Source organism: Melanerpes formicivorus, unplaced genomic scaffold, assembly GCF_026170545.1.
Source record: "Melanerpes formicivorus ecotype bairdi unplaced genomic scaffold, bMelFor1.0.p_v2 SCAF_6, whole genome shotgun sequence".
Taxonomy (NCBI): Eukaryota; Metazoa; Chordata; class Aves; order Piciformes; family Picidae; genus Melanerpes; species Melanerpes formicivorus.
Genome location: NW_027142358.1, coordinates 30,455,221 through 30,469,308, shown reverse-complemented (window position 1 = coordinate 30,469,308; position 14,088 = coordinate 30,455,221). Strand labels below are relative to the sequence as shown.

At 55.4% G+C, this 14,088-nt stretch overlaps 1 protein-coding gene across 1 annotated transcript; it reads right to left on the bottom strand.

Moving 5' to 3' along the window:
* Positions 1-12,124: 12,124 nt before the first annotated feature.
* Positions 12,125-13,060, bottom strand: NEUROG3 (neurogenin 3). Its single transcript, XM_068139255.1, is given in 2 exon segments — positions 12,125-12,885; positions 12,887-13,060. Coding segments are annotated over 2 exon segments (549 nt in total). The 3' UTR covers positions 12,125-12,510.
* Between the last annotated feature and the right edge of the window lie 1,028 nt (positions 13,061-14,088).

Genomic DNA, 14,088 nt, shown 5'->3' with positions numbered 1-14,088 from the left:
CACCCAACCCAGGCTTCTCCACCTTCAACAAAGCCCAGCCTGTTCCTCACCTTTCCACTAGTGCTACACACATCACTGGGCTCCCTTCTCAGCTTTTCCATCAGAGATGGCCCCACAATGAATGGGTCCCTGTTTCACCCTCAATGTGGGACAAACGGGAGGGTCTCAGCTCCTGCAGCACTTCGTAACTTAGGATTTTATTTGCCCCCAAGCCTCTCCAGTTCCAAGAAACTCTAATAAAAAGAGACTTTGGTTTTGAGGGCCTGGGATTTTGTTGAGAATTAAGCTACCTCTCATCGCAGCAAACTGGGCAGCAGACTTACAGAGAAAGTGTGAGGAGGGAAGGTAGAGTAATTAGGAGGAATTACTGGAAGGCCTGGGACCTCTGTGGGTGCATGCCCTACATGGGGAAGGAGCTTCCATCCCATCTCAGAGGAGAAAGAAATATCTCTGGTGGACTAATAAGAGTTTTGGGAACACAGTGCAGCCCCTCACACAAACTCAAGGTGGAGATGGGGGTGGGGAGGGCCCCTTGGCAAAGGCTTGGTGCAGCCTTCCATGGGCTGCACAGACCCCAGAATCCACACAGGTCTGTTGGAGCCTTTACAAGCCCCCTGATCCCCACAGAGCAGGAGTGGAGCCTTTGAATGCAGGTGAAAATATTTTTCTCCTGAAAAAGAAGGGGGAAAAAAAAAAGCTACTTGGGAATGCTGGCTGGAGTTAATAAAGTAAAGAAAAAAAACCAAAAAGCTATGTAAAGAGTAATAAGTGTTGAGAAAGGGCTCTTTAAGGTCTATTTCAATACAGATGCTAGATCTCAAGTGTGTTGCTGTGCATTATTGGATCTGGGGCTGAAGTACACCAGCCTTACCCATTTCTTTCTTCTGGACCACGAAGGTTTTAAAACCCTGCCTGGTGGACTTGCACTGCTGGCCAGCCCAGGGAGCTCTGCCAAGGTGGGAACCCATCCCAGGCTGCTCTTGCAAAGATCATGCAGTTTGATCTCAGAAAGCTAGACCCCCATGGCCAAGACCTTTATGTTCAATCTTAGGATTTTTAAAAAGCTTTTTGTTTTAGAGGTATAAGGATGTGGGCAAACAAGAGGGCTTCTAGAAATAATCTGGGGGTGCTGGTTGATGGTAGGCTGAACATAAGCCTGCAGGGTTCCCAGGCAGCCAGGAGAGCCAATGGCATCCTGGCCTGCATCAGGAACAGTGTGGCCAGCAGGAGCAGGGAGGTCATTCTGCCCCTGGACTCAGCACTGGTTAGGCCACACCTTGAATCCTGTGTCCAGTTCTGGGTTCCTCAGTTTAGGAAGGAGGTTGACTTGCTGGAGCATGTCCAGAGAAGGGCAATGAAGTTGGTGAGGGGTTTGGAACAAGCCCTGTGAGGAGAGACTGAGGGAGCTGGGGTTGCTTAGCCTGGAGAAGAAGAGACTCAGGGGTGACCTTATTGCTCTCTACAACTACCTGAAGGGGCGTTGTAGACAGGCAGAGGTTGGTCTCTTCTCCCAGGCAACCAACACCAGAACAAGAGGACACAGTCTCAGGCTGCACCAGGGGAAGTTCAGGCTGGAGATCAGGAGGAAGTTTTACACAGAGAGAGTGATTGCCCATTGGAATGGGCTGCCTGGGGAGGTGGTGGAGTCACCATCATTGGAGGTGTTCAGGAGGAGACTTGATAAGGGTGCTTGGTTGCATGGTTTAGTTGATTAGTTGGTGTTGGATGATAGGTTGGACATGATGATCTTGAAGGTCTCCTCCAACCTGGTTTATTCTATTCTCTATGAAAATGCTGGAGTGGTCCCTACCTGGCTGGTGTCCCTCCAGGCTGTCCACCAGAGCAAGGCTCTGCAGGGGTATCCCAGAGAGCACAGGGGTCTGAGGCTGGAATTGCTGCTTCAGTCCAAAATGCCCTGTAGCCAAAAAAAGAAAAAACAACCTGTAAAAGCTGCCCCTTGACCCTGCTTGGGGCTTTGCCAAACCCCACTTCCACCAGTGAGATTTTCCAGTGAGGGGTTACACCAACTGCAATCAAGAAGCCACGGGGTTCCCCTGTCTGTTTTATGAGGCTGACTTTGCTGGGGTGAAAAGTACAGGAGGAGCAGCAGGGAAGGCAGCACAGCCCCCTCTCCTCCTGCCTGCTTGTACTTTTTATTTGCTTTCTGCAAATCCCTGTTTCTGAAGCAAAGCAGCGTCATCAACGCAGCCTGACTGGAGCCAGTGGTTGGGATACACCAGCGAGAGATGAGAGCTGGTGAAGAGCAAATGAGCAAAAGCCATGCCAGCAGCAAAGGGGTCAGACATTGCTCTCCCATGAGAAACCCCCCAAGGAGAAGAGACAGCACCATCAGGGGGCAAACTTGAGCAAGTGGCCACAGGAGGCAAATCTGGCCAGTAATATACAGTTCTTATTATTCCCCCTAAGATGCCTCCTCTAGGTTTTCTTCCCTCACCAGTAACAGGGCTTAGTTCTGCCTGGGACAGGCAAAAAAATCGAGCAGCTTGCCAAAATAATAAATAACTGGCAAAGGAGTAGCCTAAGAATCATGCAGAGAGCTGCAAATGGTCTCACTCAGCCCCTTCAGCCACAGGTACAACCAGGACAGCCATGACTACACCATGGCACAGATTCTCAGGCCAGGAAACAGTCTAAAACAGGCTTGTCCCCTGCAATATCCCAGGCTGCTTCCTGAGATCTTATTGTTGTTTTCCTTCACCCTCTTGATGTATTGTCCTGTAGTATATTTGGGGTTTCCCAGCATGTGCCAAGAAACCTCTGGCCATGACACACCAGCAGTTGCCAGCAGCAGAGCTCCTTCCTGTGGGGAGCCAGGAAGTGCAGTTTCCCCGGGGATCCCTAGGGTTCCCCCTACCTTCTGGGCCAGGGAAATCAAATACACTCATTTTCAGCACCACCAGAGGATGTGAAAATAACGATCTGGGGGGGATGAGGATAAGCAGCACCTCTATGAATCACACAGAAGCCACCTGAAGAGCAGAGCCCACCACACTGCACCCAAGCCATCCTCTCCATTTTCCTGGATTTAGCCAAATAAAGGAGGGGAAGGACAAAAATCCAACAGCCAAGCCACACCTTTCCTCAGCCTGGTTCCCAGGCAGTAAAAATATCTTGGAACAGGAGCTCCAGCTTTACAGATCAACCACTGATGAAATCAGGTTGTGGGCCAAGGCAGGGGGTGGGGAAAGGAATCTCACCTGTGCTGCTCAGTTTTGCTTTCCCACAGGGTGGATTTTGAGGACCCCAGTTCCCAAGCAGCACTGGCAGAAGCCATTTGAGTAAGGAAATTAATGGCTTTCCTTTCCCAGTGCTCCCACGAACCCGCTCCTCCTCCCTGCCCGTTGCCTGCTTCCAGCACTGGTGAATCCCTGCAAACTCCAGAAGCTCCCCTGGGGACCCTACCCCCAGGGCCGTGTTCTTTCCAATCATCTCTGCAAATATATATGTCATCAGCAGAGAGGGGAGGAGAGCAAGAAAAATGCATCTTGCAATTATCTGTCGGTTTGCAGGTCGTTAGATCTCCCTGGGGAGCCCCGGGGCTCTTTCATCTGCTTCCTGCCAAGCTTAGGTTAGGGAAGCTTTCGGGTGCAGGCACGGTCAGGGAAAGGCAAAGCCCCTCTGGGCTTTAGCAGATCACTGAGGAGGAATTTGGGCAGGCAACAGGAAAGCTTTTTTTCCCCGGCTGGGAGGCATCCAGTGAGGACAGAAACAATCCTGGCTGCTGGACTCCTTTATAAAAGTAAGAATAGATGTTTACACGCAGGAAAGCAAAGAACGGAAAAAGTTATCAACACCATTGTTTGCCACAAATAATTTCACCTTCTCTAGTCATGTGGCATAGGCACAAAAAAAAACCCACCCTCCCTGCTCTTTCTTATTTCACATCACATACCAGCAACTACATAACACCTACCCAGTGCAGCTCGGATCCATCCCACATCGGAGTCTGTTTCCCATCCCCTCTGCATCGTTTTCTCACTCCCAGCGCCCCGTGGCCAACAAGACCTGAACCAAGCCCTGCTCTTGGAGCTGAGCTGCCCCTCTGAGTGCTCTTTAGTTGCCATTTATGAAATGCCCTGCCACAAGCTAGAGTGCAGAAGCTCAGCTAAGAAACAGTCTCTAGCCTGTGCTGGCTGCAGTATGGTTTGACCGGGGGATCCTCCCCACACCAGACTGCAGTTTAGGGGTTCACAGCCAGGTTTAGGCAATGTCAGAGCACCAAGGGACTGAAAAGCTCCTCAAAATATTGGGGTTTAGGTGTAAGCTGTGGTCTGTCCTTCATTACATCCCTCGTATACTGCTCCCAGATAAGGATTTTTCCCAAACGGATCCGTGGCTCCCTGTTTTTTTCTTCTGGGCCTCGCAGAGCATCTCTCCCTTGCCAGCCATGGTCCAGCACGACCTTGCCGCTCGCTTCACAGCCCCCCACAACCAATGGCTCCCTGGAAAACACGGCATGCCCGAAGCCCTCCATCCTGCCCTGTGTCCGGTCAAGGCCAAGGGCGCAGGATCCCAGCACCACCTCCTGGCAAGGCACCGCCATGCACAGCCCTGCACGCTGGCTGCGGCCAAAAAAATGCCCCAACAAGCCGCGGGGACCACCCGGCGAGAGAAACCAGGGGCTGTGCAGACCGCGGCTTTTCTTGTGTCTGTCCAATCCTGGCTATTTTACCCTGTCCCCAGCATCGTGGTTGCTTCTGGAGAGGCTGTGGGTGCAAGACCCCCGGCTGCATCCCCGGCAAGCGGCAGCTGCCTGCTGCGGGGTGAATAGCGACGCAGCTCGCCCGAGAGGCGACCGAATTTAATTCGAGATGAATGGGCACCTCCCTGCCGCCCATGACATTTTCATTGCAGGCTAACAAGGGGAGAAAAATCCAATTAGGCAACAAAAGGGGTCCCTAATCGGCCGTGCAGCCCGGCGTGGGGCAACCAGGACAGCAAGACGTCCCACAAAACAGCAGAGACAGACCATGGGAAAACAAGAAAATTGGCCCAGAAAGTCCTCTTGTGATATTGCAAAGGGCGAACTGCAGGAGGGAAAGGCTGCTAAAGTGCACCCAAAACGTGTATCTCTGAAGGCAGTTGCTGTTTGCACCCTCAAGGTCTCACCAGTAAGTCTCAGACCACTGAGCTGAAGCTAAAACGGCCCCAAGAGAGCTGGGCAGGGCAGGGGCTCGAGTCCTGGGTACAGAAACCAAAGGCAGGTCGGGGTAAGTAACCTGCAGCCAGAAGCACGCTGCTCATGACACATAACACCAACAAAATTCGGCAGACTCCTGCCAGGGCATCCACCCACCACCAAATACTCGACAACACCCAGTTCCAGGAGCACAGGAGGATGAACCACATCGAGGGCTTATTACTGGAGAAGATTTTTCAAATCACAGAAGATTTTGGGCTGCAGTTTCTCCAGCAACAGGTGCTCTTCCATACACACGCAGCTAAGTGATACCCTTTAACTCCCAGGCTCTGGTGCCTACAGCAGAGTAGGTGCTGATGGTGAGCCCCCCTGTGCAAGCAAAACCTCCTCCTTCCCAAACCTGGGGATTCAGGGACATAGCAGGATGAAGCAAGGGCACAGGAGCACGCTAGGAAAGGTGTGGCAGGGGTGGGGGGAACTCGAGGAGGGGGGAGGAAGGAGGGTAACAACACACATAAGTAGGAGCTAGGTTTAAAAGGCAGGGTGATAAATGGGAGTGCTGTGCTCCCGCGGGAATTATTAACGTCAGGGGAGGCTGAAACCTTGGCTTTGCCCCGAGAGCCGGGATGCGCGGTGAAAGCCGATGGGCGGGAGCAGGCAGGAGGAGCAGATGGTCGGGGGAGGCCGGGGGTCCAGCCAGGAGCAAGGGGTCCCCAGCAGCACAGCACAGGGGGCTGTGGCAACATACGGCTGCTGTATCTCCCATGGAACAGCTGGGCTGTGTTGGGGGAAGGTCTCCCAGTGTCCTCTCATTCCTGGAGCCCCTCGGGTGGTTCCAGCCACAGCTCCAGGTGGCCACTGCTGTGTATTGACCCAGTGCTATCTCAACTCCCACCTTATCAGGGCCAGGGCCAGCTCCAGGCACCAGCACCTGCCCCATTAATCTTCCCCATGTCCCACTGGCATGAGGTCCCAGTGGCTAAAACAACCTGCTTAGGGAAGGAACAGGAAAGCTGGAGCCACTGGTGCCCCAAGGTCTGGGCATGATAGATTCTTACCTCAGAACCAAAGAAAACTTCACCACTTGCCCTTCAGCTCCCACTATTGTCCCTGCAGCTTGCTGTATTTATTGGTAGCAGCCTTTTCCCACTGACACCTGGGTAATGGGGAAACAAGCTCCACTTGCCTACACAGGGTAGGAGAGAGAATTTTTCTGCAGCTGCTATCTGAAATAATGAGGTGGGCCTGAGTGAGGAGCCCACATTTCCCCCATAGCCTTCCAGGTGAAGATGGGGATGTGATTCCTCACGCTAGAGCCTGCTCCAGGCAGAGGTGCACAAAGTCCAGGCAAGAATCACATCTGAAACCCCAGAAATGTGAGGTGAACCCTTGCAGCTCATGGCTGCCAGTGCCCAGCTCCTGGGTGCAAGGATGAAATATGATCAGAAACATCTGTGGGGACTATTAAACACAAAACCTCTGTATGTCCCTCAGGGAGGGAAACCTCATGCTTTGGCCAGGGTTAGAGTCTTAACGATGATGGCAGGAGGCTGAAGTGGTGTCACATGCTTCATCCCCAGCACCCCACTCTCTCCCATGCACTGCTGAACACTGCTGTGACATTGCACAGAGTGGTAGAGGAGACAGCAAGCACCCAGTGGAAAAACTCACACCTTGTGTTTGCCCCATGATGGGTTTTCCAGGGGCATCCCTATCGGAGAATAACCAGAGAGGGAGGATGAGCTGAGCAGAGCCAATACCAAGCCTTTTGCCATAAAACCCACCTTAGGACACTGTGTCCAGGAATGAAGAAAGATGCTGTGGATGTGATCATACTCCTCCCTCCTACAGGGAGGAAGAACACCACTAAATAGTCTAGTCTAGAAGGGTAGATTGGCCATAAGGAAGAAGTTCTTCACTGTGAGGGTGGTGGAGTACTGGAACAGGTTGCCCAGAGAGGTGATTAAGGCCCCATCCCCAGAGAAATTCAAGGTCAGGCTTGATAGGGCACTGAACAGTTTGGATGTACCTGATGACTGTACGGGGGTTGGACTAGATGACCTCTAGAGCTCGCTTCCAACCCAGTGTATTCTGATTGATTCTATCGTTCTATGACTTGGATTCATGAGCAGATGGGACCTGCTCAGAGGTTAGTTAGCACAGCCCAGACCACTTCCAAGCACACACACACTGATTTATGCTTTTCTTCTGCACCATGAAGCCCACAGTTCCAAAGGGGCAGCGTGCACTGGGTGGATCTCATTGGAAAACTGGGCTATCACACCAGCCATGTGCTGCAAAGCCTCTGAGCAGAGGACAGGTCACTGAGGAGATCCCACCCCAAGTGGCTGCTTCTCAGAAAGTTCATGCTTTCACCCTCTCCTTACAAGCTCCTGGAACCTTCCAATTACCTTTCCTTGTACACAGACAGGTCCAGCTCTTGGTGAGGCCATCGCATGAACCCCAGGCAGGTATTGAAGGCAGCTTTGAGGGGCTGGCACCCAACCCCGTTCTCCTTCTCACCCTCCCAGCCTGGGCTGGGCAGACTGGATGGAGTTTTCTCCTTCCTTACACACACTTGGGATCTCCTTTCAGCCATTGGGGTTTTTTTTTGTATTGGTTTTTAAAAGGGGGCACTGCAGCTTTAAAAAGCTTCCCAGACTTGCCTTTGTGACCGGAGGAGAGGGTGGGGTGGTGGCGGAGGTGGGGACCCAGAAGAATGAAATAAAGAGAAGTACAACAAAAAGAAGTTAAAAGTGTGAGTGACAAGTTTTCGGCAACAGGCTTCAGCCCCTGTGGGGTCGTTTGGGTGAAGAATGGCAACAAATGAACAAATGAGCTGGATTTTCATGCTTGGTGGACGGTGAATGAATAAGCATCTTTTAAAACCCTATCAGGAACTCTTTGGATTGTCATTATAGCTGGAAGGAGGGGGAGAGAGGCAGACTTTTGAGGGCTGACCATGTGAAAGAATCCCAATTCTTCGCCTTTTCTCTGCCGGCAAGCGCGGCTGCACCAAAACGTGCAGGAGGGCGGGTGTGCAGACACAGCTGAGCATCCTGCCACAGCCCGGTGCTGCGACATCTCTGGGGAGCACTGAGGTGCCCTGATGCTCTTTGTAAGAGGCAAGAGGATCAGCTCCACTTGCAGGAGCACGCACACACACCCCCCACAATTGCCAGCAGTGTGGAGGCGACAGGCAGCAGTTTGCAGTCCCAGCTGCCTCCTCCGCCAGGAAACCTGACTGCGATGTCAGAGGCAAACAATGTGAGAGGGCAGGAGGCAACTCACTTAAAGCCATATTTAGAGCACAGAGTGGAAGCCTGAGGTCAAAGGAACTGCCCTGGGATTATGGGAATCACCTTCATTTTTATGCCAGCGTTCAAACACAAGGGAGCCAGCCAGGACCAAGGAGGAGGGGGATGAGTCTGTCACTGAGGAAAGGACCCTGGTGTTTCCCTTTCCCTGGCCCTGGCAATGAGCATGGCCTCTCTGAGCCATGCAAATCATTTACAGGCTCTGTTTTCAACTGCTTGTTGTCCTCACCTCCCTGCTTTAACCTTGAGCAGAACAGAGCATTGCTGAGCCAGTTGCAGGCAATTCTGCTTTGGAGGCATGGCCAGAGTTTGCTGAATATCTTACAGCTGTTGCAGGGTCCAATCAAAACAACAGCCAGAGCCCAGCAGCTGCAGAGAAGAGGGAAGGTTCAGGAGGATCCTGAGGGTCTTTTCCAAGCTGAATGTTTCTGTGATTATGTGAAACAGGCTTGAAGCCTCCTTATTTCTGCAAGAGAGGGTAATATGACATGCTCAAAAATCTTCTGGTCAAAAGAGAGGAGACCTAAAACTGAGTGTTGGGGGCATGAAAAGATCGACTTGTAGTGAGTGTGGGGGCTGTCCTGGCTGCAAAAATGAAAGCTGAGTCTGCCTTGCATGGGATTTCAGCAACCAAACTTGGCAGTGCCTGGGCTGAGTTTGTTTTCAATCCATCGCCTGCAAGTATGTGAGGGCACAAGCCTGTGCCTCCGAAACGGTCGTGGTCCCAGCAGCCACCTGTTTCTTCCACATCAAAAAGTCCAGAGGCCATTACAGCAGCCGTGGTTTTATAAAGGCTGGGCACGGCGGTGGAATAGCCCCGTCAAGAGAAATGAGACCATCATGCACTAAACATAGAGAAAAGATAAATGGAAACGGAGTCTTTCAGTCTTCATTATCAAGTTTCCATGGGTTTGCCAAAACCATAGCAACCAGTTCAAGCAATGATTAACCTAATAATGTGGAGGCAAAGGGGGGGAAAAAAAATCCATTCAAGCCCCTAAAGAAGTCACTAGTTCTCCAGAGGTAGTAAATCCACTCGTTCTCCCCCCACACACCCCCCCCCCCCCCAAGCCCCCTTCCAAGCCCCCACCAACATGTAGCCCCATGGCTGGAAGACCAGAAGCATCCTAAGCATCGGGAGAAAAGAATCTGCAGTGCAGTAGAATCCACTAAAGTGCCTGATTTCCAAAATTACAGCTGTGTGGCTCCCTTTGGGGGCTTCTGCAAGACTTGCTCTTCACAGGGCTCTCAAGCTTTTCTTGCCCATATAGACCCTGAGTTCCCTGCTGCAATTTTTAGGGGGAAATAAAAAAATAAAATCAGCAAAGCTACTTTTGCAGACTGAGTGCATTGTTGTCCTCCTGAGTCCCACAGCACCCGCAGATAGCCAGGGCAAAGTGATGCCTCCCATAGGGAGATATCAGAGCAGAGCTGGGTTAGCAGGGAAAACATTAAATGATTTTATCACCCAAATAATCACAGTGTTTTGCCTGTGGCCACACACGGAGGCCTTGGAGCACTTTGCAGACTGTCAGAGTATGAAAACAATACCCAATTCAGCTAGGAAGGGGGGAAGGGGGAGGAATACTATTAGGTCTTTCATTCTGCCTATCTGATCTACGACACAGATAGATCACGTTCAGGACTATAGCGGTACACACAGAGATAGGCACACACTGCCTTTTCCTAGTCCTCAACCTTGCCCCATGGCCTGTGTTTCTCCAGCAATGTGGGTATTGCCTCCCAAAGCAATGAATAGGCAAAGCAGTGGAGCACTCTGCACGGAGGAACGGGTCCCAGGAGGCAGCAGGAAGAGCAAATCTCAAAGAAAAGCTCATGTAGAAAGTGAGACCTTCTCATCTTGCTTGTTAGCAGTGGCACCACAGTGTCCTCACTCCCTTCTCCTGGGCACACAGGGCACTGGCATTTCCTCCTCTGTGGAACAGAGTGACCCACAGTGGATCAAGACCACAAGAACGCATCGCTGCTTCTCCAAGATCCACCAGGCCCCACGTGTTTTCTGAGCTGACAAGTGCCTGCTTAGCACCAGGGCCAAACTGGCCTCTCCCTTCACCACAGAACTGGGTGATGTTGCCTAAAGGTGGCTGAATGCCAAGCACTGCCCAGCTCTCCCGCACTCGAGGACAGATGAGCCGGGCAGGGGTCAACACCAGGATGGACTCCCCAGAGCCCTATGCCTGGCCAGACCTTGAGGGCTGGGTCCTGGAGAGAGGGGAAGCGGCGAGCAGGGGGGAGCACTGCGCCGCGCCCCCGGCAGGGCCCGGTCCCTTCCGCCTCCTTCAGCACCATGGCCAGAGCCCGCGGGGCCGGTGCGGGACGGGACGCGGGAGACGCTCCCCGCAGCCCTCAAACCCTCCCCACTCCTGGGGGCTCCGCCACCACTTCCCGCCCCAAGTTTCCCGGGGAGCGGCAAAGGTGAATGGATGAGTGAATGAATGAATGGATGGAAGGATGGATGGATGGGTGGATGGATCGCTGGATGGATGGATGGAGCACCCCCGCCGTTGCGGCTCTAGCCTTGGAGTTGGGGGGGTGGGGGCAGGTTGGCGGGACAAGACCCCCGTGGTCCCGTACCGGGTCAGGTTTCACGCTCGCCTCTTTTGTTGTGGTGCGGGATAGGGGATGTTGGGGTGAGGGGGATCTGTTTGTGCGTGCGTCTTAGTTTCCAGTAACCAAATTTCTTTTGTTCTACAAATTGCCTCAATAGCGTCTCTTTGCCGCGGGCAAACGGGCTCAGATGAGAGTAATTAGCATCACAATGGGCTTTTGGCCTCGCGGGCCGCTTTGTCTAGCGGCTGCCGCCCCGCTGGGGCAGCGCGGAGCGGGGACCGACCCGGCCGTAAATCTACCGGCTACAAATTGAGTCCCTGGGAGTAGAGGGCCGGGGAGGGCTCCTAGGATTCATGTAGCTCCTCTTCTCGTCTCGATGTGACGTGGGAGGTGTTGCCTTTCCCACCTCCTGCGTTTTTAACACGCACACAGCCCCCTGTCCCAGCCTGGCAGCAGCCACCCGCTCAGGGCTGCGGGTTCTTCACAGCGGCCGGTCCTCCCCAGTCCCCGCGCAAGCCCCGGCTAACCGTTCCTCTCGGGAAGGATGAGGTTAGCCTGGGGAAACGCTGCCAAGGGAACCTGGCAGCGCTGTGCCCCGGGGACATCCCCAAAATAGCCCTCAAGAGCCGAACCTGTTGCTGAAAATTCGCCTGCGTGGGGAGGAGGGCTGCAGTTAGGCACACCTTTCCTGGACGCAACGGCCAGAGCCGGGGCAGCTGCCCGGAGAGACGGAGCATTACACAGACCGGCCAGGCTGGCTGCAAACAGAGGCCGGATTGTAATGCGCGGACATAGAAAGGGTGCGCACAGGCTCAGGATCCCGCTGCGCCCCTCTCTATCACCTGTCCTCCCCACTAAGGCATTCGACACACTGTCCCCGCATCAGTCACACCGTGGCCACACCAGCCGTACCACTCAGGCACCAGGCACACCACCCCGGCACCGCGCTCACCACCCCGGCACCGGGCATACCACCTTGGGCCTTCGCTGCCCTCCACGCCACGGACTGCCTCCGATTTTGAAACCCCACGTGAGTCCTCGGTGGGTAAAAAAGGGAAGTCACACAGGTGGGACCACGATACACTTTATTCACCTCTTTTTTCCCTTCTTCTTCTTCTGAAACAAAAAGACTCTAAAATACAGGCGACACCTCGCTCCCCGGTAAAACAGCCGGGGCACCGCTGCAAAAAAAAATACTCTTATATACAAAATATATATTTGTTACGAAATATAATCAATAAATATCGTTAGCGACAAATTAATATAATTTACCGTTTCCGAGTACAAAATCGTGATTCGTTTTTGCCCGCCCGCCCCCGCTGCGCTCCAGCCAAGCGGGACGGGACGGGATGGGGCGGGGGGAGAGGGGCACCCGGCGCTCAGCGCAGGGGGGGGGGTCCCTCTCCGCCCCACCGGCTATCCGAAGGCCAGAAGTGGGGCGCAAGCAACCGGGCGGAGAGCTCAGAGGAAAGCAGGGAAGGCGGCAGGGCCGCGGCGCAGGGCAGCGGGCGGCGGAGCAACGGGGCAAGGCGAGTCCCAGGGCCCCGGAGACGCGGCAACGGCGGGGGGTGGCGGCGGCTGGGGGGGGGCCTCGGGCAAGCCCTGCTCAGCCAGGCGGAGGCTCTGGGTGAGCGCCCAGATGTAGTTGTGCGCGAAGCGGAGCGTCTCGATCTTGGTGAGCTTGGCGTCGTCAGGGAAGGTGGGCAGGACGCTGCGGAGCGCATCCAGGGCGGAGTTGAGGTGGTGCATGCGGTTCCGCTCCCGATCGTTGGCCTTCATCCGCCGGCTCCTTTTCTGCTTGCTCAGCAGACCCTCGCTCCGCGCCTTGCCGCGGCCCCCGCCGCCCCTTCCCCTTTCTGCGGGCTGCAGAGGCCTCCCTCGAAGGCAGCGCGTTGCGGGACGGCGAGGCGCCCCGGCTGCCTGCGCTACCGCTGGCGGCGGAGGGGGGATCTTCAGCGCCGCCGAAATAGGGCTGCCCTTCGCCAGGCGAGCGGTCGCTCTGCGGGGCCATCCTGCAAAGCCAAGCCCGTGTCAGTCGGAGGGAAGCGGCCGGCCCGGGGGAGCCCCTCGCCCAGTGGCTGTACTTGCTGAGCTCGGGAGAGGCTGCGGGACAGGAGGGCGGCTTTGGCTGTGTTCCCCACAGTCGTTCCCCCTTCCTCGAGTGCGAGCAGCAAAGGCTGGGCGGCCGGCACACGACTGCCGTTAAGCCCCTATATATATAGGGCCGATAGACAATGGGGATTTCCCAGCCGGGCGGCGTGTGCGCCCCCCCGCCCGTACCCACCCCTTGGCACACTTTTATCTTATCAGCCCGGCGGGAGTGTGCCGGGCTCGGCACCGCCCGCTGCTCCGGCCCCGCCACGCCAGGCCCCGCCGGCTCCCCACGCCGCGACCCCCATCCCGCCCTCCGCTCCCCCCGCCTTCCCCTGGGACGGGACCGACTCTGAGAAGGAGGGGGCTGCACCTCGGTCGGGGCGGCCGCGCACGCCAGAACTCCGCGGGGGGTTGCAAGAGGGAGGTTCCGGGCCTGAGCCCCGGCGGTGGGATGGGGCTCCCGAGGCCCGGGATGCGCAAAGCGGGGTCGCCCCGGTGCCAGCCCTTGGGGATCGCCCCCGCCTGACTCCCCAAGATAGAGACACCATCACCTCCCGCCGGCTAGGCGCTGCAGGGAGCTCATGGGATAGTCGTCCTCCCCGCGAGGGGAAGTGAGGGGACCCTGCTGCCTCCCACGATCCCTCTTCTTGTCTCCGAAGTGCCGAAAACAGCCGTGCACCTCTGGGGACCGACCGGCGGAGCTGCCCCGTCGCCGGCCAGCGCCGGCGCTGGAGGGGAGACACACGCCCTTCTACTGCCCCCTCCCGCTCTGTGTCTTTGCTCCCCCCGGAGAAACGAGGGCTGGGCCCCGCTGGGGAAGGGTCTCCCCGCTGACCTCGGCCGCTCCCACCCCTCCAGCCCGGCTCCTGGCCCGGGAAGGGCTGCTCTGCCGCCGGGGCTCGGTGCGCAAAACGTGCCGGGGACTTTTGCGCACCGGCTGCGACG